The sequence below is a fragment of the Hippopotamus amphibius genome, chromosome 12 (genome assembly GCF_030028045.1).
Source record: "Hippopotamus amphibius kiboko isolate mHipAmp2 chromosome 12, mHipAmp2.hap2, whole genome shotgun sequence".
Taxonomy (NCBI): Eukaryota; Metazoa; Chordata; class Mammalia; order Artiodactyla; family Hippopotamidae; genus Hippopotamus; species Hippopotamus amphibius.
This window is the reverse complement of record NC_080197.1, coordinates 75,559,415-75,584,835: the sequence shown is the minus strand read 5'-3', so window position 1 is coordinate 75,584,835 and position 25,421 is coordinate 75,559,415. Positions and strand designations below refer to the sequence as shown.

Genomic DNA, 25,421 nt, shown 5'->3' with positions numbered 1-25,421 from the left:
CCCGCCCCGCCCCGCCGAGGCCCTTCCGGTCTGCCCGCCGGACGTTTTGGAGCGCAAGGAGAACTGAGGGTCTCGTCTTCGTGTTTAGGGCACCCCAAAACTGAATTTTAAGAAAATTCACCCATTCCTGATTCCTTGGGTGTCCCTCAACTGACGGAGATGAAGGTCCAGAACCTGGAACCCAGAGCTTTCTTTCTCTGTGCCCCACAGCTGTTTTGCGCTGTAGCCGTTTTTATTCCCCCTATTCGGCTGGAGAGGAAACCCGAGGCTGAGGGAGTGAAGTGACCTGTTGGACGTCACATGGCAGAGGAGATGGCGGAGCCTGGACTAGAGCCTTAGCCTTCTGACTGCGGGCCTGAACTTGCTTCCTGTCCTGGGGGGTGACTGAGTGGGTCACTGTCCCGGGGCACGGCCACTGCCCAACTAGGAGCGTGGTACCTCCAGCAGGCACCGCCAGGGCCTCCGCTCCACCCGCCGCAGCGAAGGAGGCCCCTGTGGGGCAGGAGCCGGGTGCGAGCCAGAATCCAGGCCCCGCCCTCCTCGGGCTTTCGGGCTCCTGCGCTCTGACTGGCCGGTCTCTGCAGCGAGCGTCGCGATTGGCCCCCTTTCGGCCGTTGAGTTTTGAACTGCACTCTTGCGGCTTTGCCCGCGCAGCCCTGGGCTCAGAGGCGGGTTTTTGCCTCGGCTTGGTGGGTATTGGCCAGTTACTCTGCCCGCGGGAGTGCTGCGTCACAGATTGGTGCGTGTTGTGCCCTCCGTGGTTTTTCCCTCATTTCAGCCCCACGAGCCGAGTTGGAGGAACCGCGGGTGAAGTTCTCTTGTAAGGTGTGGTGTTCGCGGGGAGCGGGGAAGGAGAGGCCGGGAAAATCTGGCATCCGGCAGTAGGACGCGGTATTAGGCTGGGAGGTCTAGTGGGTGTGTCCTTGTGGTACAGCGTGGTAGAAACAGTAGGTTTCATAGATCCGCAGTGGAATTTGGGCAAATCGCTTAACCTTTCTTAAGTCTCAACTTCCTCATCTATAAATTGAGGTATATTATCAATACTGTGCACTGCATGAGATTGTCATTTGGAGACCGTATATCAGATATGATGTTCAGATAGCCTAACAGAACCTGGCACAGAGTAAACAAATAGTAAATGTTAATGTTCTCTCATTCAGGAGACAGGAAATCAGTTAGCCCGTACTGGGTCACTGTTCTGACCTCAGATGAGACATTCTCTATATACTTAAGAAGTTTTGCCCATGAAAACAGAAATAACAATGCTAATTTAATGCATTGATCTGCCACTTTACAGTTCTTTAAATACTTTAATACCCCTTAACTCATTTGATCCTGAGAGCAATTTTGTAAAGTAATGAGATCAGTAATCCTGTTTTTCAGATGGGGCCCAGGGGGTTAAGTGATATGGCCAAGAGTCAGAGTCACAACTAGAATTAGATTTTAGTCCGGGGTTAATCTCACACCCCCTAAGATAATGTTATTAGCTTGATGTAAAACTAAAAAGTGTTATGTATTGGAGGAGGGGAATAATAGAGCCAGATTAAAAAGACAGCCTTAGGTATAGACCGTGACTTGTTTGCTGTTTGGCTTCCAGCCCTGTGAGCCATTGGGAGAAAGATGTCTCCCCAACTGTGCGAGTTCCATCTGCCCTTATCCCCAGAGGAGTTGTTGAAAAGTGGAGGGGTGAATCAGTATGTGGTGCAAGAGGTACTGTCCATCAGACATCTTCCATCACACCTTAAAGGTAAGACTCCATAGCTGCTACTGTGCCTAGCACTTCAAAACAACCACCCACATGTGATTATGTTGTCTATCTGTTCCTCTGCACCACTAAGCTCCATGGGGGCAAGGAACATGTCTTTTCTATTCCTTACTGTTTTCTCCCTAGCGTTGAGTTACACGAAGAGTACGTTCACTGACCACCTTTGCTAGATTATTCAATAAACAGTCTTAGTGTATACATTAGTCTTTGGGGAGAATTTTATTTTAGATCTGTACTTCTTTTTTTTTTTTTCAAGATTTTTTGTTTTTTGATGTGGATTATTTTTAAAAGTCTTTATTGAATTTATTACAATATTGCTTGTTTTATATTTTGGTTTTTTGGCCACAAGACATGTGGGATCTTAGCTCCCAGACCAGGGATTGAACCCTCACCCTCTGCATTGGAAGGCGAAGTCTTAACCACTGGAACCCCAGGGAAGTCCGAGATCTTTACTTCTTACCTTATGCCAAAATAAAGTCCTGGTGGTTTTAAGAGTTGTAGGAGAAGATAGCTCCTAGAACGTCTGGGACTTGACCTGACCTGTTTCAGGTAATACTTTTTTAGAGTCTAGATCACATTTCCAAGAGTGTGCAATAATGGAAAAAAGCATATGTGCACATTTGCAACACAGTACAATATACGCACAGTGCAGTTACCCATTGAAACCTGTAGGTGACCAAAAACAATTCATACATTATCCACAAGACCCCATCCATAATGTCACTGTACTTCTTGGAAGTGTCTTGTTATCTATTCAGTTGCTTTGGAGAGTTAGAGAGAGTAGAGATTAAGTCTGTGGAGCCAGGCTGCCTGGATTTGAATCCTGGTTCCACTGCTCTGACCTTGGGTAGTTACTTATTCTCTCTGTGCTTTGGTTTCCTCATCTGAATAATAATCTACTTTGTTTATTATCTTCTACAACAAGTAGGGTTCATTAATTATCAAGCAGCTTGATAATATAACTCCAGCTTTTCTCTTCTTGGCCTTCCCATCATTGTTGCCAGATGACAGCTCCTTGCTCTGACGTGCAGAGTTAGAAAAAGGGGTTTTTCTATCTTGTGCTTTTTCTTCTTTCTTATTTTAAAACTACCAGAAGCCTTATAACAGACTTAGCCAGAATTAGATCGTGTGCCTGCTTCCCTAACTACTACTAAGGGAAATGGAATTACCCCGATTGGCTAAATTGATCAAGATCCTTACCTAGGAGCTTCCTTAAATCTGAACCTATCACCATGTGGTAAGCAAAGAAGAGGGCAGAGTGTGGAGTTGACTGGTGGGTGGCCAGCCGACAGTGCCACAGAGAGACTGTTCTCTCTGTGCTGCGTGGCTCTGCGGCACCAGCGGCACAGCTGCATGCTGTAGCACGCTGCTTTCCAGTCGTTATTTTGCATCACTTTTTTTTACATGGATGCTTGCTCCCTTTAAGAGTCCTTTTTATTATAACAATTGCATTGCTTTTGGTATTTAGAACCATAAGTACAACTTCTACTGTAAATATACAAGATCAGATCATTTAATTTGTTCGAGTATTTACTGATGTTATGCTATGTGTCAGGCAGTGTTCTAGGCACTGGGGATACAATAGTAAATAACGCAGACAAGGTGACAAAGTTCTTTCTCTCAAGGCTTTCGACAACTAATAAATAAATATGGAGTATGTCAGATGGTTGTAAATGCCAAGGAGAAAAATAAAGCAAGATAAAAAGATTACAGGGGCTTCCCTGGTGGCACAGTGGTTAAGAGTCCGCCTGCCAATGCAAGAGACACGGGTCTGGGATGATCCCACATGCCGCGGAGCAACTAAGCCCATGCGCCACAACTACTGAGCATGTGCGCTAGAGCCCACAAGCCACAACTACTGAGGCCACATGCCACAACTACTGAAGCCTGCATGCCTAGAGCCCGTGCCTCACAAGAGAAGCCACTGCAATGAGAAGCGCACACACTGCAACAAAGAATAGCCCCCACTCACCACAACTAGAGAAAGCCCATGTGCAGCAACAAAGATCCAAGGCAGCCCCCCCTAAATTTTATGAATTAATTAATTTAATTAAGAAAAAAGATTACAGTATGGACTGGCATTTTATGTTGGATGATCAGAGAAGGCTTGCTGATAGGTGGCATTTGAGCAGAGACCTTACAAGTGAGGGAGTTAACTATGCAGGTTCTCAAAGAAGGGCATTGTAAGCAGACAGGAGAGCCAGTGCTGAGGCCCTGAGGTGGGGAGGTGTCAATGTGGTTGGAGGGGAGTACGCTAGGAAAAAAGAGGTCAGGTGGGAAGTGGTACAGATTATTCTAGAGCCTTGCTCCTCAATGTGTGGTCTTCAGACCAGGAGCATTAGTATCATGATTTAGGAGCTTATTAGAAGTGCAGGATGAAGATTCATCCCCAAACTACTGAATCAGAAAGTCCATTTCTTAAGAAGATGCCCAGGTAATTCGGATGTACATCTAAGTTGGAGAAGCACTGATCTAGGGTGTTGTGGGTCATGGTAAAGACTTTAGCTTCAGAGAGAGTGAGCTTGAAAGCCATTGGGTTTTGAGCACAGCAGTGACATCGTCTGACATTTTAAAGGTATATCTGCTGTGTTGAGCAGAGACTGTAAGGGGCAAGGGGAGAAGTAGGGGACTAATTAAGAGGCTGATAAAATCATACCAGGTAGCTTCTGGGGTGATAGCAGTGGAGGTGATCATAAATGATTAGATTCACTGTAAATTTTGAAAGCAGGGCCAACAGGATTGTTGATGGACTGGACTGGATTTACAGGGTTAGAGAAGGAAGAATCGAGGATGATTATAAGGCTTTTTGACTTGAGCAACTAGAAGAATGGAGCTGTTATTTACTGAGATGCGGTAGAATATGAGAGAAGGAGATTTAGACTGTTGGTTATGTGATCGTGGAATTCAGGGGAGAGGCGCCAGCCAACAATACACATTTGGGATTTCATATTCAGTATATAGAGGGTATCTAAAGCCATGAGATTGGAGTGAGTATTGATGGTGCAGAAAAGCAGTCTCGAGACATAAGACCTAAGACAGGCTAAGGTGTAGAGGCTGGGAAGATAAGAAAGAACCAGTAGAAGAAACTAAGGACTAGTCATTGAGGCAAAAAGTGAGCAAAGATGCTAAATTAAGAGAAATTTCAAAAGGGAAAGGAAACATCAGCTGCGCATTTAATTGCCGGACCTAGCAGTGTGGCGATTGCTGGTAACCTTGTTGAACACTGTTTCCGAGATGAACACTATGGGATCAAAAGCCTGATTGGAATATATGAGAAAATGGGAGGAGAGAGCTTAGAAATGGTGAGTTTAGATAACCCTTTCTGGTTGTTTTGCTTTAAGGAGTAGCAGAGAAATAGGATGTAGCTAGAGGGGAAGGCAGAGTCCAGGGAGGACTTTTTTTTTTTAAGATGGGCAACATTACATGTATATATGCTGAATGGGAATAATCAGAGAGAGGGGAACTGCAGCCGGGGAAGGGTGGGGAAAGCTGAGATTTCAAAATGTAATGCAAGTACATACGTCCCTCAACTTATGATGGTTCAGCTTGTGATATTTCAGCTTTATGATGATGCAAAAGTGATATGCATTCAGTAGAAACCACGTTTCAAATGTTGAATTTTTAGTTCTTCCTGGGTTAGCAATGTATAGTAGGATACTTTCCCTTGATGCTGGCAGCAGCAGTGAGAGCAGCTCCCAGGCAGCCACATGATCACAAGAGTAAACAACCCATAAACTTAGAGCAATCCTGTACCCAGATAGCCATTCTGCTTTTCACTTTCAGTGTAGTAGTCAATAAATTACAAGAAATATTCAATACTTTATTATAAAAGAGGCTTTGTGTTAGATGATTTTGCCCAACTGTAGGCTAATGTAAGTGTTCTGAGCACGTTTAAGGTAGGCTAGGCTAAGCTGTGATATTCAGTATGTTAGGTGTATTTGACTTTACAATGTCTTCAACTTGCAGTGGGTTTTTCAAGATGTTACCTCATCATAAATCAAGGAAGATGCCATTAACTAATGTACAAAGCTTATTTGATTAATTCCAGGACTGAGCTAGGGAAGGTGCAAGAGCCTGGAACATCTGGTGGTATAAGAAATAAGAGAACAAGAGTGAAGGGAGCATGTCAGAGACACAGGCCAAGTTGAAGGAGCTCCTAGTGGTGAAGTATGGGGTAGTCTGAGCAACAAAATAAATAGTAATAGGAATGGATTAAAACACAGGATAAAAGAAACATCCATGAGCCCTTTCCGATATAAACATAATTGAATGCAAAAATGAAGGGAAAGTGACAGCTTATCCTGATAGTGGCATTCCCATTAGTAAGTATAAAAAGGCATGATGGAAGTAGACAAATCACCATTTAGTAAAAGTAATAATTATGGCAGGCAAGAATCTGCCATAGATGCTTAAGTTAGTGGGCAGAATGTGGTGAGAAACATGATATTTGCATAATTTCAAAGTATCTCCCCACAAGATACTTACTAGTTGCAAAGGAGAAAACAGTAACTTTGCAGTGGAGATAGCTGGCAAACAAAGTTAACGTCACCAGGAATAAGACATTGACATCATGTACTTCTGGGTATCATGCATTGGAAGGACCCAACCTCCCTTTCTCAGTGATCTAGCCAAAAGTGCATGACCTCAGTCTAATTATGAGAAAATAGCAGACAGACCCAGAGTGAGGAACATTCTGCAGAATAGCTGGCAAACACACTTCAGGTGTTAAGATCATGAAAGACAAAGATTGAAGGAGTCTAAGGAGGTATGGCAACTAAATGCATTGTGGTATCCTAGGTTGGCTTCTGGTCTGGGAAAAGGACAAAAATAGAACAGCTGGCAAAATTCAAATAAGGCTGTAGATTAGTTAATAGCATTGAATTAATGTTCATTTACTGACTTAGAATAGATCCTTGTACTGTGGTTATATAAGATATTAACATCTGGGTGAAAAATTCAGAATCTCTGTACTGTTTTGCTACTCTTGTAGTTTCAAAATTTTAAAAAAAGATCTTGAGTTTGTTTTCATTACTGAGTTGGACAAGTCACATAACTATGTTGACATTGAATTTCTTTTCCCATAAAATAGTCATAGTACTATTTGCTTCATCTAGCTCATAGATATGGTCATAAAACTCAAGTAAGGGGACTTCCCTGGTGGTCCAGTGGCTAAGACTTCACGCTCCCAATACAGGTAGCCCAGGTTCGATGCCTAGTCAGGGAACTAGATCCCACATGTCACAACTGAGAGTTCACATGCTGCAATTGAAGATCCCACATACCACAATGAAGATCCTGTGTGCCACAACGAAGACCTGGTGCAGCCAAATAAATAATTAAATAAAGTAAATAGATAAATTTTTTTTAAAGGGTATGTATTCAATGGTCGAAGTTTAATAAAATAAATAGTATTTTAAAAAAACTTCAAGTAAGGCTTTATTGTAAAACAGGACAAAGTGTCAGATATTATTAAAATAGGTCACATTGGGACTTCCCAGGTGGTGCAGTGGTTAAGAATCTGCCTGCCAATGCAGGGGACATGGGTTTGAGCCCTGGTCTGGGAAGATTCCACATGCTGTGGAGCAACTAAGCCCATGCATCACAACTACTGAAGCCCGTGCACCTAGAGCCATGCTTTGCAACAAAAGAAGCCACCACAATGAGAAGCCTATGCACCGCAACAAAGAATAGCCCCAACTCTCCGCAACTAGAGAGAGCCCACGTGCAGCAATGAAGACCCAACGCAGCCAAAAATAAAAATGAATAAATAAATTAATTAATTAATTTAAAAAAATAATAGGTTACATTGAAATGAGCTGTCTACTTTTGTGATTCTACCAATAAAAGCAATTAACTCCATTTTCTGCTGTGAAAAGAACTTACCAAAAAAGCCTCTCCCCTTTGTATTGATTAGTTTCTTTCATCTTTATAGCATTTCAGGCTGCCTTTCGAGCTCAGGGGCCCCTGGCTATGCTGGAGCATTTTGATACCATCTATAGCATTCTGCAGTAAGTAAAGTATTCCTCTGGTACTTTAAAAAGAACTGGTGGCTGTTGCCCTAAGTTTGCATGTAGTCCTGAAGTTCCAAATTATAGTTCACTGATAACTGGTTCTGGGTGATGATATTTCTATTCATGAGCATTTCCCCAGCTTGCCACCGTATTTATTCAGTTGAGCAATTTCACGTGTATTTTTAAGCATTAGAGTCCTCGGGTTCAGTCTGATCTGTTAGGTTGGGCTCTGTAAGTTCCTGTCTCACCCCCCACACTTTCTTTCCCTTAGTCACTTTCGAAGTATAGACCCTGGCCTCAAGGAAGATACTCTGGAATTCCTGATAAAAGGTGTTTATGGGTCAGGGGGTAGGGGATGGAAGGTGTGTGTTGCTGTTTGTTTACTGTTTCTTGCATTTTATCAGCCACATGATGATATCAAGGCTGTGGTGATTCAGTTGGTTTGGCTAAGCCCGGGGACCTCTGACCTATTAAGGTCTGTAATCTTGGTGGGCAATACAGAGTTATGTGTGTTCACTGTAAGGGCAGACCAACAATAAATTCTTCCTGCTCTTGAACTGCCTCTCTTCAGTAGAGGCAGTTCTTCCCGTTGCCAGAGAGAAATTGGGGCAACTGGAGTGAGAGAGTAGGCATAGGGCATGTTCGGGATATCAGGGTCAGGGGTCCCAAAGGAATTAGCTTGTTTTGTGGCCACTGAGAGATGAAACACAGATCTTTGGTAATCTGATGGCTGCAAGTGCTGGGGGTTTTGAAGTTGGGTCGTATGATGAAAGTGAAAGAAACTGACTCTAGATGCTGCCCCTCGCAGTGGTATCCCGCCACTCCCAGGAACTTCCTGCCATCTTGGATGATGCAACTTTGAGCGTGTCAGATAGAAGCGCCCACCTGAATGCCCTCAAGATGAACTGCTATGCTCTGATACGCCTCTTGGAATCCTTTGAGACCATGACCAGCCAGACACATCTCATGGACCTGGACCTTGGCGGGAAGGTAATTTGGTATTCCTGGCTCACTGGGGAGATAGGGGCAAGGGAGATAGGAATTGGTGGGAAAGATGGAATTCAGTGATTCTGAGAATCCTTCCCCTTTCTTCCCTTTGGCCTTGTTTAAGGTTTATGAGGAGGTACTCAAAAGTATCCCAATGTGTCTTTCACTGACAAGCAGCTCTTTTATATTTTGGAACTTGTAATACTTCTGTCTTACCTTCTACCTTGTCTCAAGGCTGGATAGTTTGGGCACTCAGACTAGCAGATGGTGATCCTTTTTGCTTCCTTATTTTTTCCTAAATATATCCTTTTTTAGGGTAGGAAACCCCGGGCCAAGGCAACCCATGGCTTTGACTGGGAAGAAGAGAGACAGCCAGTTCTTCAGCTGTTAACACAGCTGCTCCAGTTGGACATCTGTCACCTGTGGAACCACTCAGTAATCGAAGAGGAGTTTGTCAGGTGGGTAGTTGATTGCCACAGGTGCTACTGGCTGTGAGGAATGAAGGCTCTGTTGCTAGATATGCTTTTCAAATGTTTCATTTCATGCCTTACTTCTGTCTGTAATACATAGAAGTATACCTGTTACATTGAGTTGTTAGGAAGTAGATAACGAAGGTTAGAAACTGCTTTGAATTTCTTGCCATTAATGCCCATGCATTAAAGTGCATGGCTGATATCATTAAAGGCACTGACAACCAGCGTTTCTGCCCTCTTAGACTTTATATTTTAGATCAGAAGACAATTTGTTAAATAAGTAAAATATGTAGTATGTCTTATGGTTTATTACTGTGGAGAAAAATAGTGGAGGGGATGGGAAGTTTGATGGGAAAAGGTTGTAATTTTTATCAGTGGTTCTAGCAAGACCTCTTTGAGATGGTGACATTTGAGCAAAGCCCTCAAGGAGGCAATGAGAGCCATGAGGGCATCTGGAGGGCGAGCTAGGGCAAGGGCAGGAAATAGCAAGGACAAAGGAGGGAGTGTGTTGAACACGTACAAGTGATAGCTCTGAGGCCAGAGCTGGCAGCTGAGACAGGGCAAGGGGTAGGCTGTGAGGCTGGGGCAGTGGGGAGCCAACTGCAGGTTCTCATAGGCCATCGCGGTGACTTTGGCATTTTCTCAGTGAGATGGGGCCAATCAGGATTCTGAGCAGAGCAGTGAGGTTGAGGTGGTCTGGCTTGCCTTTAACAAGGTCGTCCTGGCTGTTGTGTTGAAATAGACTCTGAAGGGAAAGGAGGAAAGTAGGAGACCAGTTAGGGGGCTGTGGTGGTAACTTGGGCAAGAGATGACAGTAGCTTAGACCCAAGAGGGCGATGGAGATGGGGAGAAGTGGATGTAGTCTGTATTTGTTCTTTAAGGAGAGTCTACAGGATGAGCTGACATGCGTGTGAGGTTTAAGGGAGGGCGTGGTTGAGGGTGACACCCAGGGTTTTGGCCTGAGCATTTGAAAGAATGGAGCTGCCAGTAACTGAAATAATGGGGAAGGCTGTGGGAGCGTGTTTGGGGGAACAGTAGAAGTAATGCTTTGGACATAGAAAGTTGGAGGTCCCTATTAGACATCCAAACAATGTCAGATTCGGATGTGGAATATACAGAGCTAGAGGAGGACAGGAGAGAGATCTGACTAGAGCACACATTTGGGAATATAATGTATTTATAGAAATGGTACTTGTAGCCATGAGATCACTAAATCAGTAAGCATAGCTAGAAGAGAGCAGAAATCCAAGACCTGTACCTTGGGGCACTGCAGCATCAGGAGGGTGAGATGAGAAGGAGGAACCAGCTGAGGAAACTGAGAAGGGAGTCTGGCCTCTTGGTGCCAAATGAGGCATGTTTCAAGGAGAACAAAGTGAGCAGCCATGTCTGATGTAGCTGAAAAGTCAACTAAGATGAGGACTGAGTTGGCCATTTAACAATGAGAAGTCATCAGTGATTTTGTCCTGTCTTTTATCATATATTCAGCTTCTGTGTAGACATAACTGGCTGACAGTTGGTAATCTGGAAGGAGGAAGTACCTATCTGGGGGTCACCAAAGCATAGCAACTTGATGTGAAGGTAATAGAATAAAGAAAACTAGAAGACCCTGCCTGGGGCAGCAGAGATAGAATAAGTGAGGCAAGACCAATATAATTGAGTCCAGACAGCTGATGTCATCATCTCAACTCTTCCTTTCTCAGTCTGGTTACTGGCTGCTGCTACCGCCTCCTGGAGAACCCCACCATTAGTCACCAGAAGAACCGCCCCACCCGGGAAGCCATAACATGCCTGCTTGGTGTCGCCTTGACACGTTACAACCACATGCTGAGTGAGTTAGCCCTCCACTTTGCCCCACCCTCTTCATTTTGGCTGCGATTTCTCATGGATGGTATTTCCACAGGCGCCACTGTGAAGATCATCCAGATGCTGCAGCACTTTGAACACCTAGCGCCCATACTGGTGGCAGCTGTGAGTCTGTGGGCAACTGATTATGGAATGAAGAGCATAGTAGGAGAGATTGTAAGGTGCCTCTTCCTTCTCTAAGTTTCTAATTCTCATTTCCCTCGGGGAGAAGCTAAAGATTGGAAATCGATTCTCTGTGTAATACTAGTTTCCTTCAGATATTAGATACCAGCTTTACCTTCCCTTGCTGGGACCTGAGTAATTAAGTTGTACTGCTGTGGCTGTATTTATTCCCCTGTGTAGAGAGATTGGACAGAAGTGTCCCCAGGAGCTGAGTCGGGACCCTTCAGGGGCAAAGGGCTTCGCTGCCTTTCTGACAGAATTAGCAGAGCGTGTCCCGGCCATCCTGATGTCCAGCATGTGCGTTTTGCTAGATCATCTGGATGGAGAGGTAGGTGGTCTCTTAGGGATCTCAGGTTTTTCTAGGGGTTTTAAGTCCATGGCTGTTTCTTAAGAAGGTAACTTTCACATGAAGTCAAGCTGTCTGCACTAATTACTGTGGCAGTTCCTTCCTATGAGAAGCAGATGAAGTTTATTGAATTAAAGAGGCACTTATTAATCCTACTTCAGTATCACGCTGGTTTCATCCAGGTCTGGTCAGGGAGATGACAGTTCCACAGCTTAAGTCTAGTGAGAGTGACTCAGCTGTGGTCCCATCCGTTCCTCAGGATGAAGCCCCTTTCTGCCACCTGGTTCTCAGATCCACACGTCTTCTCTCTTATCCCTCAGTGTTAACCTGGCTGCTTCCCTAATTGTTGCTGGCAGTCCTTGGTGAATGTCAAGAACAAAGACAATCTTCTCGTTCATCTCATATACTATAACTTTTTATGCAAGACTCCATTCTTGGGGTCTTGGCCTGGCAAAAACCCCAAACACTATTCTCCAGATTCTGCAGTGGACTTGGGCAGCATTAGGGTTGATTTCTGCTTCTCTGTCAGTAAGATGTGGGAAGGGAAGTGTGCAGGAAAGGCAGTGTTTATTAGTAAGGATCCAGGCTTTGAGGTCTGAGATGAAAGGTAGTATTTAATGTTTTTCAAACGTGTTGGTGGATGGATGTGACTTCATATTCAGCTGCCACCATGGTTACCTGGGTGAGCCTTATGGGGAAGGATTGCTCTGGGCTCTTGTTTATTTTGTCCCTACATCCTCCTCTAAGCAGACAAGGCCCTCTGGGATTCAGCTTTTTCCATTGACCTTGGGAGTGAATACCTGCTGGGCAGTTGATCAGAAAAAGTCAGAGCTAAGAAAAGCAACCTTAACCTTGCCTAAAGGCCTTACTGCTTCTTTGTGTCTGGAGGAGCACAAGAGTTTAAGGAAAGGACAGTCAGTATGGGGGTGCAGATGCTCATACCAGCCTCCTTTCCCTCTCAGAATCACATGATGCGCAATGCCGTGCTGGCGGCCATGGCGGAGATGGTGCTGCAGGTTCTGAGTGGGGATCAGCTGGAGGCGGCCGCCCGAGACACCCGAGACCAGTTCTTGGACACCTTGCAAGCCCACGGCCATGACGTCAACTCCTTTGTGAGGAGCCGTGTTTTGCAACTCTTTACTCGAATCGTCCAGCAGAAGGTGAGTGGCCTTTGACACAATAAAGATACACGGTACCCCTCTATGTACAGGCCGAAGAAAAGAGGAATCCAGGGTCAAAGAAAAGTAGCTATGTCAAAGAAGAGTCTAGAATTCAGGATTTTACTACCAGTAATTGTCTTCCTCGATCAAGGACAAGAATTCCAGACTCCATTTAAGGACTACAGTATGTCTTAACCACTACAAATAGTACTCCTAAACTGTTCACATCCCGTAGAACAGTTTTCTTAGAATGAGTGGCTAGCTCACAATCATCTTAAGCAGAATGGAAGATGAGGGGCAGGATCTGATCCTCTCTTCCTGTCCCACATAGGCTCTGCCCCTGACCCGTTTCCAGGCAGTGGTGGCCTTAGCAGTGGGGCGTCTGGCAGACAAGTCGGTGCTGGTTTGTAAAAATGCCATCCAGCTACTGGCCAGTTTTCTCGCCAATAATCCCTTTTCCTGCAAGGTAAGCAGTCTGGGTCCACCCAAAAGAGAAGAAATTAAATGGAAACGGGTGAAATTCAATGACTTAGTGACCCTGATGTTCATTTTACCTTGGTAGCTTAGTGATACTGATCTTGCTGGACCACTGCAAAAGGAAACCCAGAAATTACGAGAGATGAGGGCCCAGAGGCGAGCTGCTGCTGCTTGTGAGTAGTTGCTATGGGGGCAGTTCTCACCCCAGACATCCTTCTCCCTGCAGCCGGAAACTCAGTGCAAGAGTCTAAGTGAGACTTTCTCATTCAGCCGCAGTGCTGGACCCAGGGGAGGAGTGGGAAGCCATGCTGCCAGAGTTGAAGGCTACCCTGCAGCAGCTGCTGAAGCTGCCCCAGGAAGGAGAGGGGATGCCTGAGGAAGTTGCCGAGACAGAGACCGTCGAAGAGGTGGAAGGACGCATCCGTCGGTTGCTAGCCAAAGCTAGTTACAAGTATGTGAAAGAATGCGCTATTCTCTCATGCTCTGTTAGGTTTAGAGTTAACCTTTGAGAGACAGTATTTTTTGTTTTTGAAGTATAGTTGATTTACAGTGTTGTGCTAATTTCTGCTGTACAGAAAAGTGACTCCATTATACACACACATACATTCTTTAATAATATATTCTTTTAAATGAACTGCACTTCAGGTATGCTGTCACCAGATGATAGTAGGTGTTTTCATTGCAGTAATAGTATGAACACCAGATTTGTGGCCAAAGGCAAAGTCTACAATTAAGCATGCTTTTCTACTTTTACAAATGTTTAAAGAGAAACTACTAAATATAAATAGGGTTATAATTAAATATGACCAAAGTCCTGCTTCATTTGAAGAAGGCAAGCTGTAAGTATAATTCTAGTTCTGTAAAGTAAGTTGCTTAAGCTTTCTGGGCCTCAGTTTCATTATTTATTTAGAAATAATTGATTAGATCATAAGATCTCTAATAGCTTTCTAATTCCAAAATCTGTGAGCTGATAAATAATAACAAACTTGCTCAATCCTGCCTTAATCTTTAAATCAACCTAGTATGAACCCTGATCTTAGAGAAAAGATTTTTGTGACTAGAACTTGAGAGCAGCTTGGCAACAAAAGCCTTATAGCTGTCCACAGGTATTCTTAAACCTCAACCACAGGTTATTAGTTTACTTCTTACCTGTTCAAAAAAGGCTGACGAGAAGGTGGCTAGCTGGCTCTGTAACTCACCACGCCCCTCTGGTGTCTCTCTTTGATGAAGCCTAAAGGGAAACTGCTCTGCCTCCAAGCACACTAGTGCTGAGTTAGGAAAAGGCTTCTTCTCATGTTAAAGATGTCACCTCCTCCTTCAGCAATCCTTGGCAGTCAATGCTGGGTGAAGTTCTTAATAGCTGGGGTTCTGGCTTCCAATGTGTTACAACATAACTTTTTAACAGTTTAATGGCACAGTTTTTGTTTTGTTTTTTAAGCAGGAATCTACTTTTTTGAAATTAGACAATATATTCACATGGTACAATATTTAAAATTAGAACAAGAATGTGCCATGAAAAATCCCTTCCACACCTGCTCTCCAGCCACTCAGTTCCCTTCCCGTGGGGCGGCAACACTAGTCGTTCTGGAGCCTCCTTCTGGAGGTAATGTATAGTCCCACAGTCAAACGCATCTTCATTTTTCCCCCCCTTTTTATACTAGTGACAGAATTCTCTATCAGTAGGTCTAGGTTTTCGATGGAATCATGAGGTAGGCTCCCTGACACAAGGCTGCAGTGATACTCTTGTGGGTGCCGAATTGGTGACAGGTGATGTTCTGTCAGGCAGGCCATCATTCTCACTCGAGAAGCCCTAGGCCACTTCCGGGAGTCTGAACCCTTCTGTCATATGGACCCAGAGGAGTCAGAGGAGACCAGGTTCCTGAATCTCTTAGGAACTGTGTTCAAAGGTAAATTCCTTTTCCTTCTTCACTCAGCAAACAAGACACTTCAGCTGTATTTATGGACCATTTATTTTATGTCAGACACTGGCGTGGCCGACAACCTGGTGCTGAAAGAGGCCAGAGGGGAGTTAGTGGTGCTTCTGCCCTGGAATGGAAGCAGCCCACAGGCCTGTGATTTAGTCACAGGGTGTGAAAGGGCATTTCCAAACCATAGAGGACTCAAGGAATCTTTTTGAGAAACGAACCAACATATTTTAGAATAAATTCTAAATGTATACTTTCCTGTTGGGAATTCCCTGGCAGTCCAGTGGTTAGGACTCCACATTTCCATTGCATGGGGCACGGGTTCGATCCTTGATCAGGGAACTAACATTTCGCAAGCCACGTGGCGTGGCAAAAAAAAACAAAAACAACCCCCCTCCTGTCCCCCCAAAAAAACTTTCCTATTGTAGAAACAAATATTCAGCTGTGTTTAGAGCTGTTGGGTTTCCCCATATACCCTTGAAGCAAAACCATCCTGTAATTCTCTAACTCTAGGCCCAGCAGCTCCCACCCAGGAGAAGAATCCCCAGGGGACTGCGGAGAACTTGGGCCCAGGAGAGACTGGCTGTAAAGACAAGCCCAGTATGTCAGAGCCGGAGAAATGCAGGGAAAATGATGAGCTAGTGAAGCAGGAGATGCTTGTGCAGTATCTGCAGGACGCCTACAGCTTCTCTCTGAAGATCACAGAGGCCATTGGCATCATCAGCAAGATGATGTATGAACACACAACTACAGGTACACCAGCGTCTCCTCTGCAAGGACTGGGTCCTGGAGTTGGAAGAACCAGTCTTGTCCATATTTTACTAATGTCTCTTTGCTCCTTTGAAAGGCCTGGATTCTTTCTTCTGTTTGCTTTGTGTCGCCCTGTGGAGTATGCATATAGTATTTCACGGGGCATTTAGGGGATTGGCATCCTCAGGGAAAACGAGGAAGGCCTCGGCTCGCATGTGACTACATTAAGAAACGTTCTGTCTTTTAAGTATTGGAGGAGTTTTGCCAAGCAGATAGGTGACATTTGTGTCTGTCCTCTCAGTGGTACAGGAGGTGATTGAATTCTTTGTGATGGTGTTCCAATTTGGGGTACCCCAGGCCCTGTTCGGGGTGCGCCGCATGCTGCCTCTCATCTGGTCGAAGGAGCCTGGTGTCCGGGAAGCTGTGCTGAACGCCTACCGCCAGCTTTACCTCAAACCTAAGGGGGACTCCGCCAGGTAGATGAGCTACGTTTGTCTTAGCTAACTTTTCTGAAGTCACCTTCTCACAGGATGTGTCTAGTCTCCTGAAGGAAGGTGGGGGAGTGGGCATCCTTCTAGGGGCATTCTAGATCCAGAGGCAGTAGGTCTGTAACGGGCTTAGGGTGGGGCTGAACTTCCGGTGAAACCCATTCTGAGCAGTTATTTGGTTTGTTTTTATCTTCATTTTATGGAAGTATAGTTGATGTGTACAATATTATATAAGTGTGCAATAGAGTAAGTCACTATTTTTAAAGGTTGTACTCCATTTATGGTTATAAAACATTACCCATGTGCTTGTAGCTTATTTTATACATAATAGTTTGTACCTCTTAATCTCCTACCCTTATAGCGCCCCTTCCCCCTTGCCTCTCCCCACTGGTGGCCGCTGATTTGTTCTCTAATCTGTGAGTCTACAGCAGTTATTTATTATCTGACACTGTGGGGGGATTGCCTAATAACCTGTTTGCCAGGTTCAGCTTCTTGGTCATGTAATGACCCCTGATCTCTGCTGTTCCCACAGAGCCAATGCCCAGACTTTGATTCACAATCTCTCTTTGCTGCTAGTGGATGCCTCAGTTGGGACCATTGAGTGTCTCGAGGAAATTGTAAGTCTCCTCACTTCGACAAACTCATTCAGCAGGTATTAGTGAGTGATTACTGTGTGTTCAGCAACTTACTTAGCCCCACAAAGAAGTCTAAGATTATTCGCTTTCAAGTCTAGTCAGCAGCCCAAAACCCAAGACATTTATAAAGCAATGCGGCAGATTGTTAAGTGGCACAGGTAATGGTTATGATAGCAATAGTAATATAATAATAATAACACGCTATGCCAGGCACTGTTTTTAGCACTTTGCTAATGTTCACTTGTTTAATCCTCACAATAGCCCTAGGAGGTAATACTGTTATTTGCATTTTATAATGAGAAATCTGAGGCACAGAGAGATAAAGGAACTTAGCTAATTTCAGCTGCTTAGTGACAAAGTTTGAGATTCAAACTCAGGCATAAGAGTTCCAGAAAACATACTCTTAACCTGGTATGTTATGTTGACGAGTAGTGTGGGAAAGAGCAGTGAGGTGGAATACTCGAGGGAAAAGCTTCCTGAGGGCGGCAGGACTTAATTTGGGTCTTGATGAGTAGGATTTAGAGAATTAAAGAAAGGAGGGAAAACATTTCACACAGAAAGGCAAGAAGGAGCACTGCCTATTTTGTAGAGTGAAAGCGATTGTGTTCTGGCTCAAAATTGTTATCTGGAGGAGACAGTAAAGCTGGAAATGTGGGTTGGAACTAAATTGGGACGATCCCTGGATGCCTTTCAAGAGTCGAGGACTTGAACCTTGTCAGCCAGGGAAACCAGCATTCTAGTGAGGTAGAGCTGCTTTGAAGGGTTTGGGTTATGGGACAAAGGCAGAGGTGGTGCTGACCACCAGTGTCCACTGGGAGGAGCACCAGCACCGGCCACATTTCCTCCTCGCTGTGGAAAAGGAGAGCCTGCTGATGGCACCTGGCCTGAGATCTCCTAGGGTAGCTACTGGCCAGAAGCCCATGCAGTAGGCAAAGGAGAGCTATTTCTACATGGCGAGCAGAGCTGTGGCATGTTGAATAGACATCTGGGGAGACCACAGCATCCAGGTTGCTTGGAGCAGAGGCTAGGGACAGGGTGCTGTCCATGTAGGCTGCTGTAGGTGTGCAGTGACAGGGGTCTAGACTTTGGGGGCGGGAGGAAAATCTGTAGAATTGTACTTTAATGGAAGATACATTTTAAAAGGAAGAATAGGTCGGACTAAGTGACTGATATACAAAAAATTAGGTGACTCTGAAGTTTGAAGCATATGTGGCTGTTGGTGTTGGTGCCGTTGGCAAAATGAAAAGGCAAGAAAGGATGATGACGTCCATTTCAGACCTGTTGAGTTTGTGCTAACAACAAGAAAACCTACTAGAAATCTCCAGAATATAGTCCAAACTATAGATCCACACAAACTCAATGAGATCAGTTTCAGTATGTCATCTTAATAAGTGTAGTTTTGAGGCCATGAGAGTAGAAAAGTAGCAGAGATGGAAGTGCCTCCCTGGACCCCTGCTCTACATTCTGAGCTCCTCCTTCCTCTCCTGCTCTTAAACATTGCCTTTACCCACTTCAGTATTCTCTTCAGAGGAGGTGGACCAAGCATCAGGGGGATTGTTATTTTGGGGCCTGAGCCCTTTTTCTTCTCTCTTCAGCTTTGTGAGTTTGTGCAGAAGGATGAGTTGAAACCACCAGTGATCCAAGTGCTGTGGGAGCAGGCAACCGAGAAGGTGCCCTGCTCACCTCTGGAGCGCTGTTCCTCTGTCATGCTTCTGGGGATGATGGCACGGTGAGGCTCAGATCCAGACAGGCAGGCGGATGAGAGGAAGGGAAGGTTCCTTTAGGTTCTCTCTTGACTACTTCAGTAATAGCAGTCAGGCCCAGCCACCTAAACGGAGAATAAAACAGCGACCATACCAGTCTACCCCCAGCCAGCAGAAATGGTGGGGTCAGCAGAGCAAGAGGGATGCCGCGGGGCAAGCCCTATGCCAGAGCCTCTCTGTAGCGCTCCAGGGCTCTCAAAGGCCCGAGTTGGGTGCTGGTTCCTAACCCCCTTGGTGTTGTCCTCCCCGCAGAGGGGCTGTCCGTGAGCAGCTTTAACCCTATGGCTTTCTTCTAGAGGAAAACCAGAAATCGTGGGAAGCAACTTAGACACACTGGTGAGCATAGGGCTGGAGGAGAAGCTTCCACAGGACTACAGGTTGGCCCAACAGGTGTGCCGTGCCATCACCAGCATCTCTGACAGGAGGAAGGTATGTGGGGTGGTGATGTCCAAACTCAGGAGAGTGGGCGTCCTCCTGTCCACCATCCACCCACCCACATTGTCTGCCCTGCTGTTGACAGCCTTCTCTGGGCAAACGTCAGCCTCCCTTCCGGCTGCCTCAGGAACACTGCTTATTTGAGCGACTGCGGGAGATAGTCACAAAAGGTGAGCTACCATGAAGGGCCTTGGGCAGAAATGGGTCCTCTGTCTGCAGTGGCAACTTCTCCCTTCTCCTGCACAGGCGTTGTCCACCCAGACCCACTCTGGATCCCATTTAAAGAGGCGGCAGTGACCCTTATTTACCAGCTGGCAGAGGGCCCTGAGGCGATCTGTGCCCAGATGTTGCAGGGCTGTGCAAAGCAGGCCCTAGAAAAGCTGGGGGAAAAGAGCGCCCCCCAGGAGGCCCCGAGTAAGTAAGCAAGAGGGTCGGTGAGCCCAGGGGCCCCAGGCAGCTTCTGCTGCCGGCCAGAAGCCACTGACACCACCACGTCCTCAACAACCCCGGACCCCCTCAGCCCACCCTGTCCCTTTTTGTCACTCATCCCATGCCAGTCACTGCTACCATGCCCTCCACTCCCACCTCTTGCTTCTCCACTGGGGTGCAGAGCACGTGAGCAAGGGAGCCATCAGTAAAAACAGCCCGGGGGCCTGTGAGACTTGACTGTCTTTTTCTCCTTGCCTTCCTGCTCCCCGTCCAGCAGAGGACACCACCGTGCTGCCCACTTTCCTGTTGATGAACCTGCTGTCCTTGGCCGGGGACGTGGCTCTGCAGCAGCTGGTGCATCTGGAGCAGGCAGTGAGTGGAGAGCTCTCTCGGCGCCGAGTTCTTCGGGAAGAACAGGAGCATAAGACGAAAAACCCAAAGGAGAAGGTGAAGGGCGCCCCTGGGCGTTTGGGTTCGTGTCCCAGGTGTTTTCCAGATTTGCTTCCGGCCCTTGGGTCCTTCACATATCCTTCTGGGGATCTCTGCTTCTCTCCTGTTAAATGAGCTGATGGAGACTGCCTCCTTGCTGCTACTACTCTGGAAACGATTAGTGAGAACAAAGAGGGATCACCCAGGAAGAGCATCGAGTTAGGGACCTTGGCATAAAACACAGGCTGTGCCTGAGGCAGTGTTTGTTAGAGTCTGCGCGCCCCCACTGCCTTTCCGGCAACCTTGGTGACTGGGCCTGGCACCTGATGGGACCTTGTGTTCTTGCCACTAGAGGCAATGATGTCTGGCAGACAGGTGAGACACAGAGTTCCTGCAAGCAGTGAGATCAAGTCTGACTTTCTCTGTGACCTTGAACCATTGTCTGGCAGGCTCCATCTGTTTTACTGTGTACAGGAAGTTATATGCTCCTATGAGGATCAATTCAGAAGAGATGTGGGATGCTTTGGTAACTTAAACGCAAACGTAGGGGACCTAATTCTTTTCCTATTTAACTCAAAAGAATCCTTCCTCTTTAGATACATGTGACAAGCCTGTGAATGGTTTTGCAGAATTTGCTTTTCCCCAGATCCATTCGTACGAAATGAAGGGTAGGCTGGAATCAAAATTGTCTGCTCACCATGGTCCCTGACTGCTTTCCCGTCAGAATCCAAGCTCTGAGGCCACCATGGAGGAGGAGATGGGGCTGGTCGGGGCTACGGCTGATGACACTGAGGCGGAACTCATCCGAGGCATCTGTGAGCTGGAGCTGCTGGATGGTGAGAAGGATTGCTGAGTGAGCCTCTCCCTGGCTAGGTGGCCTGTCCCAAACCTGGAGTTGTTCCTCCACCAGGCAAACAGACACTGGCTGCCTTTGTTCCACTTCTACTTAAAGTCTGCAACAACCCTGGTCTCTATAGCAACCCAGAGCTCTCTGCAGCTGCTTCACTTGCCCTCGGCAAGTTCTGCATGATCAGGTAGGCCTTGGGGTGGGTATCACCTGCTCCAGGAGGATGGGGGATGGTATGGTGTCCCTGATGATTCTGTCTTTGCCTCTAGCGCCACTTTTTGTGACTCCCAGCTTCGTCTTCTGTTCACCATGCTAGAAAAGTCCTCACTCCCCATCGTTCGATCTAACCTCATGATTGCTACTGGGGATCTGGCCATCCGCTTCCCCAACCTGGTGGACCCCTGGACACCTCATCTGTATGCTCGGTGAGAGACCCTCACACGTCCGCCATCCCCACCAGCCTGGAGGCTGTGGTGAAGTCAGTGTGAGATCCCCAGAACTGTGTCCCCTGGGGTTTAGCATTCCCTTGAACATCTGTGCAGGCCCTGGCTGAGTGTGGCCCCTTAAGGGATTGATGCCTCTTGTCTAAAGCCTTGGTGACAGGCTTGGCCTCTTTCCCCAAACCCAGCTTTCCACTCTAGATAGCCTCTAACTGCCTCTAAAATGGCACTAGAAGAAGAGGCCATACATTCCTACTGAGGGCCTCCCTGCCAGCATCAGGTGTAGCCCATGGTCTTGGTCCTGATGACTCAAGATTGCATTCCTAGCCTCCGGGACCCTGCTCAGCAAGTACGGAAAACAGCCGGGCTGGTGATGACCCACCTGATCCTGAAGGACATGGTGAAGGTGAAGGGGCAGGTGAGCGAGATGGCCGTGCTGCTCATCGACCCTGCCCCTCAGGTTGCTGCCCTGGCCAAGAACTTCTTCAATGAGCTCTCCCACAAGGTGAGAGGCAGGGGGCAGCTTAGGGCTTGCTGCTGCAGGAGCATGCAGGTCACCTCGTCTCTTTGACATGACTCTCTTTTTCAGGGCAACGCAGTCTATAACCTCCTTCCAGATATCATCAGCCGCCTGTCAGCCCCTGAGGGAGGAGTGGAGGAGGAGCCTTTCCACACCATCATGAAGTAAGTTCCCTGGGCCTTGAGGCACATTTTCCACTGTAGAGCAGGCTGAGGAATCAGACAAACCCATATGTGATTTCTGGCTGTGCTGCTACTCTTTAGCCATGTGGACTTCAGCAATAACCACCTCTCTGTGCCTGTTCCTCCTGTGTAAAATGAGGCCAGAAATACTTGCCCCTTATTAGTTCTTGAAAAGATTCAATAAGGTAAAAGTCCTCACACAGTGGTAAGCACATACATAGTACTCACTGGATGGCAGCTGCTTTTGTTAGAAATTTTCAGTCACAGAGAAAATTCCTCGGGAGGGTGGGGTGGACCCTTCCTTGAGGTGTGGGAGAGGGCAGGAGGGACAGGCCTGGGCATGGGCCACGGCAGAGAAGAGCCTGCTACGAAGGCAGGAGGATGACAGGAAGCTGGTGCTGGGGAGGGCACGGGGCTGGTGCCGGAGGTGAGTGGGTTTGGAGCTGCCCCCAAAGATGGCACTTCTGCATCTCCCCTCCTGCAGGCAGCTCCTCTCCTACATCACCAAGGACAAGCAGACCGAGAGCCTGGTGGAGAAGCTGTGTCAGCGGTTCCGCACGGCCCAGTAGGCTGCCTTCCTTGAGGGTTCTTTGTGCTGAGAGGGAGAGTGCCCCCCACCCCCGGGGCATCCCCAGGGCTGTGGGAGGCTGATGAGGAAGGAGGCCTCTCCCTCCTGGGTCTTTTGGTTCCTCACAAAGCGGTCCTTCCCACCCGCAGAACCGAGCGGCAGTACCGGGACTTGGCCTACTGCGTGTCGCAGCTGCCCCTCACAGAGCGGGGCCTCCGCAAGATGCTGGACAACTTTGACTGCTTTGGAGATAAACTGTCAGACGAGTCCGTCTTCGGCACCTTTCTGTCAGTTGTGGGCAAGTTGCGGCGTGGAGCCAAGCCTGAGGGCAAGGTGAGCAGCCCCTCCTGCATTCCAGCTGCTGTGCCCTTCTTGCACAGTGTTCTGAGGCTTCTGACTTAACCCCAGCTGATTGCAACCAAGTAACCAGAGTGACCTGAGATCTGTCTCCAGTTCCTGATTCTTTGTTTCTTTTCTTTCTTTTGACTTTATTCAGGGCAGTTTCAGGTTCAAAGCAAAATTGAGTAGAGTTCCCCCATGTGCTCCCTGCCTGCATGCAGGCACAGCCTCTGCAGGTTCCCACGTCCCCCGCCAGAGGCTAGAGCAGGACATCAGTGAACCTGTCTTGACACATCACCATTGCCCAAAGAGCGCAGCTTCCAGGAAGGTTCGCTCTCGGTGATGTGCCCGCTGAGGGTTCCCACGAATGTACCTGTGCCCACTGCTATGTGGTGTTCAGAGTAGACTCCCTGCCCCGAGTATCCTCTGCTCCCCTGTTAACCCCACCTCCCCACAGCCCTGGCAACCACTGATCCTTTTCCCGTCGCTACAGCTTCACCTTTCGCAGGATGTCATATCATTGGAACCACACAGTATGTGTTCTTCTCAGCTGGGTTCTTTCATTTAGTGATATGCATTTAAGGTTCCTCCATGTCTTTTCACGGACTTGTTTCTTTTTAGTCATGAAACAACTATATTTCCAGGCCTGCTTTTAATCTCTTTTTCCCTCCAGACTGTAATAGATGAATTTGAGCAGAAGCTTCGGGCCTGTCACACTAGAGGTTTGGACGCAATAGAGGAACTTGAGATTGGCCAAGGGAGTAGCCAGAGAGCCCCATCAGCCAAGAAACAACCCGCTGGTACGTGCGCAGCCCCTCTCAGGAGAGACCAGGCAGGGCCCTCCTCTCAGACAGAGGGTCTTTTTTTTTTTTTTTTTCTGTCTAGACTCATGCTTCTGCCTTTTCTAGTCTCTAGACACCAGCGTATGGCTTCTGCAGCGTCAGACAATGACTTTGTCACACCTGAGCACCGCCATAGTACCTTTCGGCATCCAAACACCTGGCAGCAAGTTTCGAGAAAGAAACTCAGAGTTACCTTCTCAAGTGATGAGTCCAGTGAGGAAGGTAAGGTGCTCCCTCCCTTCCAGACCCGGCCCAGGAAAAGCACAGCTGGGGGGAGGCTGGCTTTGATGGGGTCCTGCTGCGTAGCCCCCACCCCCGAGGTCACCTTCCTCCCTGTGCAGTGTGTTCTGGGACTGTCCCATTTGTTCTGAGACCTATGCTTCACCGTCTTTGTGACTCAGCTTTTTCTTTTTCCCCCAATTCTTTGAATAGAACTGTCAGCAGAGATGACAGAAGACGAGACACCCAAGAAAACCACCCCCATCCGCCGAGCATCTGCTCGCAGGCACAGGTCCTAGGGGCAGCCTTGCCCATTCCCTACCCTGCTGTGCAGGTGTCTTGTGGAGTGACCTTGAATTCCATCCCCTTTGTAAAATACTTGTTTGCCTGTCTCCTTGTTTTTTTAATGCATAAATGGTCTTTATATAACATGCAGCTTTATTCTCAAACTAGCCTAACTGAACAGTTGATCTGCTTTCCTTGAAATATATGTTTGCCAGTTTCCTTGTTTTCTAATGAATAAATATCTTTATATACTTTTACAGGTTTTTCCTAAGCTTGTCTTTGTTTCATCTTTCTTGTTAGCCCAGAGGCAGGCAGCAGATAGAGGGTTATTGATCCAGAAGGAGAAGGTGAGCCCAGGAGTCTGGGGCCTGTCCCCACGTCTGCTCAGTTTCAATGCCCCCTCAGTGCTTCATCTTTCCCTCGACCTCCCCACTCCGCACACGTGGCAGGATTGCCCCACTGCAAAAGTAGGCAGCGTCTAGACTCCAGATCTGCACTTCTCAATCTGGGGGTGATTTTGCCCTCCAAGCATTCAGCAGTGCCCTGCAAGCATTCAGCAATGTTTAGAGACTATTTCTGTGGTCACGACCTAGGGGGAGGGGCGCTACCAGCCGCCAGCCAGCGGGTAGAGGCCAGGGATGTTGCTAAATACCCTGCGGTGCACAGGACGGATCCCACCACAAAGAACGCTCCAGCCCAAAATGTCAGTCAGTGAAGCTGAAGTTGAGAAACCCTCCTCTCCACCAAGGGCTGGCTTCTGTCCTGCCCCTACCCCGACTTGTGCCCCTGGCCAGGCTGATGGGAGATCAGGTCATGATTCCCCTTCAGCTCTAGACAGTCTCTGGGGACTGTCTCCAGGGATGCCTCACCATGTTACAGGGTCTGCAGGAAGTCAGCCCCTCAGATGCAGGCCTGGTCCACCCCCTCCTACTCCCCAGTCCCTCTCTGCTGAGTCACCTGAACTGGAGGCAGTGAGGCTGCTGTCATGACTACACTGGTGTCTTTGCTGTCATGACAACAGCAGACTGCGTCAGTCATGCTCCCAAAGCACTGAGCTCCTTCTCAGCAAAGGATGGTAATG

The 25,421-nt window shown here is 47.2% G+C and overlaps 1 protein-coding gene and 1 non-coding gene across 6 annotated transcripts; both read left to right on the top strand.

Annotated features, from left to right (window-relative positions):
* The first annotated feature begins 38 nt into the window (after positions 1 to 38).
* NCAPD2 (non-SMC condensin I complex subunit D2) lies at positions 39 to 24,597 on the top strand. Of its 5 annotated transcripts, none has more exons than XM_057702383.1 (32): positions 39 to 739; positions 1,598 to 1,747; positions 7,698 to 7,773; positions 8,048 to 8,106; positions 8,585 to 8,766; positions 9,079 to 9,221; positions 10,937 to 11,064; positions 11,137 to 11,260; positions 11,442 to 11,589; positions 12,570 to 12,767; positions 13,099 to 13,233; positions 13,330 to 13,417; positions 13,515 to 13,695; positions 15,027 to 15,151; positions 15,683 to 15,922; positions 16,221 to 16,395; positions 16,940 to 17,024; positions 18,638 to 18,771; positions 19,102 to 19,234; positions 19,326 to 19,410; positions 19,487 to 19,654; positions 19,944 to 20,116; positions 20,823 to 20,934; positions 21,009 to 21,132; positions 21,215 to 21,370; positions 21,713 to 21,890; positions 21,975 to 22,069; positions 22,572 to 22,652; positions 22,805 to 22,988; positions 23,668 to 23,794; positions 23,903 to 24,058; positions 24,269 to 24,597. In XM_057702383.1, the coding sequence occupies exons 2-32, from the start codon at positions 1,621 to 1,623 to the stop codon at positions 24,352 to 24,354; spliced, it is 4,206 nt and encodes a 1,401-aa protein (XP_057558366.1). In that variant the 5' UTR covers positions 39 to 739; positions 1,598 to 1,620; the 3' UTR covers positions 24,355 to 24,597. The 5 variants fall into 5 exon arrangements, with proteins under 5 accessions (XP_057558366.1, XP_057558364.1, XP_057558363.1 ...); XM_057702381.1 differs by having other exon boundaries at positions 39 to 807; XM_057702380.1 differs by having other exon boundaries at positions 39 to 820.
* Positions 8,180 to 8,508, top strand: LOC130834245 (small nucleolar RNA U85). Its single transcript, XR_009048629.1, has one exon. It is a non-coding gene; the product is annotated as a small nucleolar RNA U85 (small nucleolar RNA).
* Positions 24,598 to 25,421: the final 824 nt, after the last annotated feature.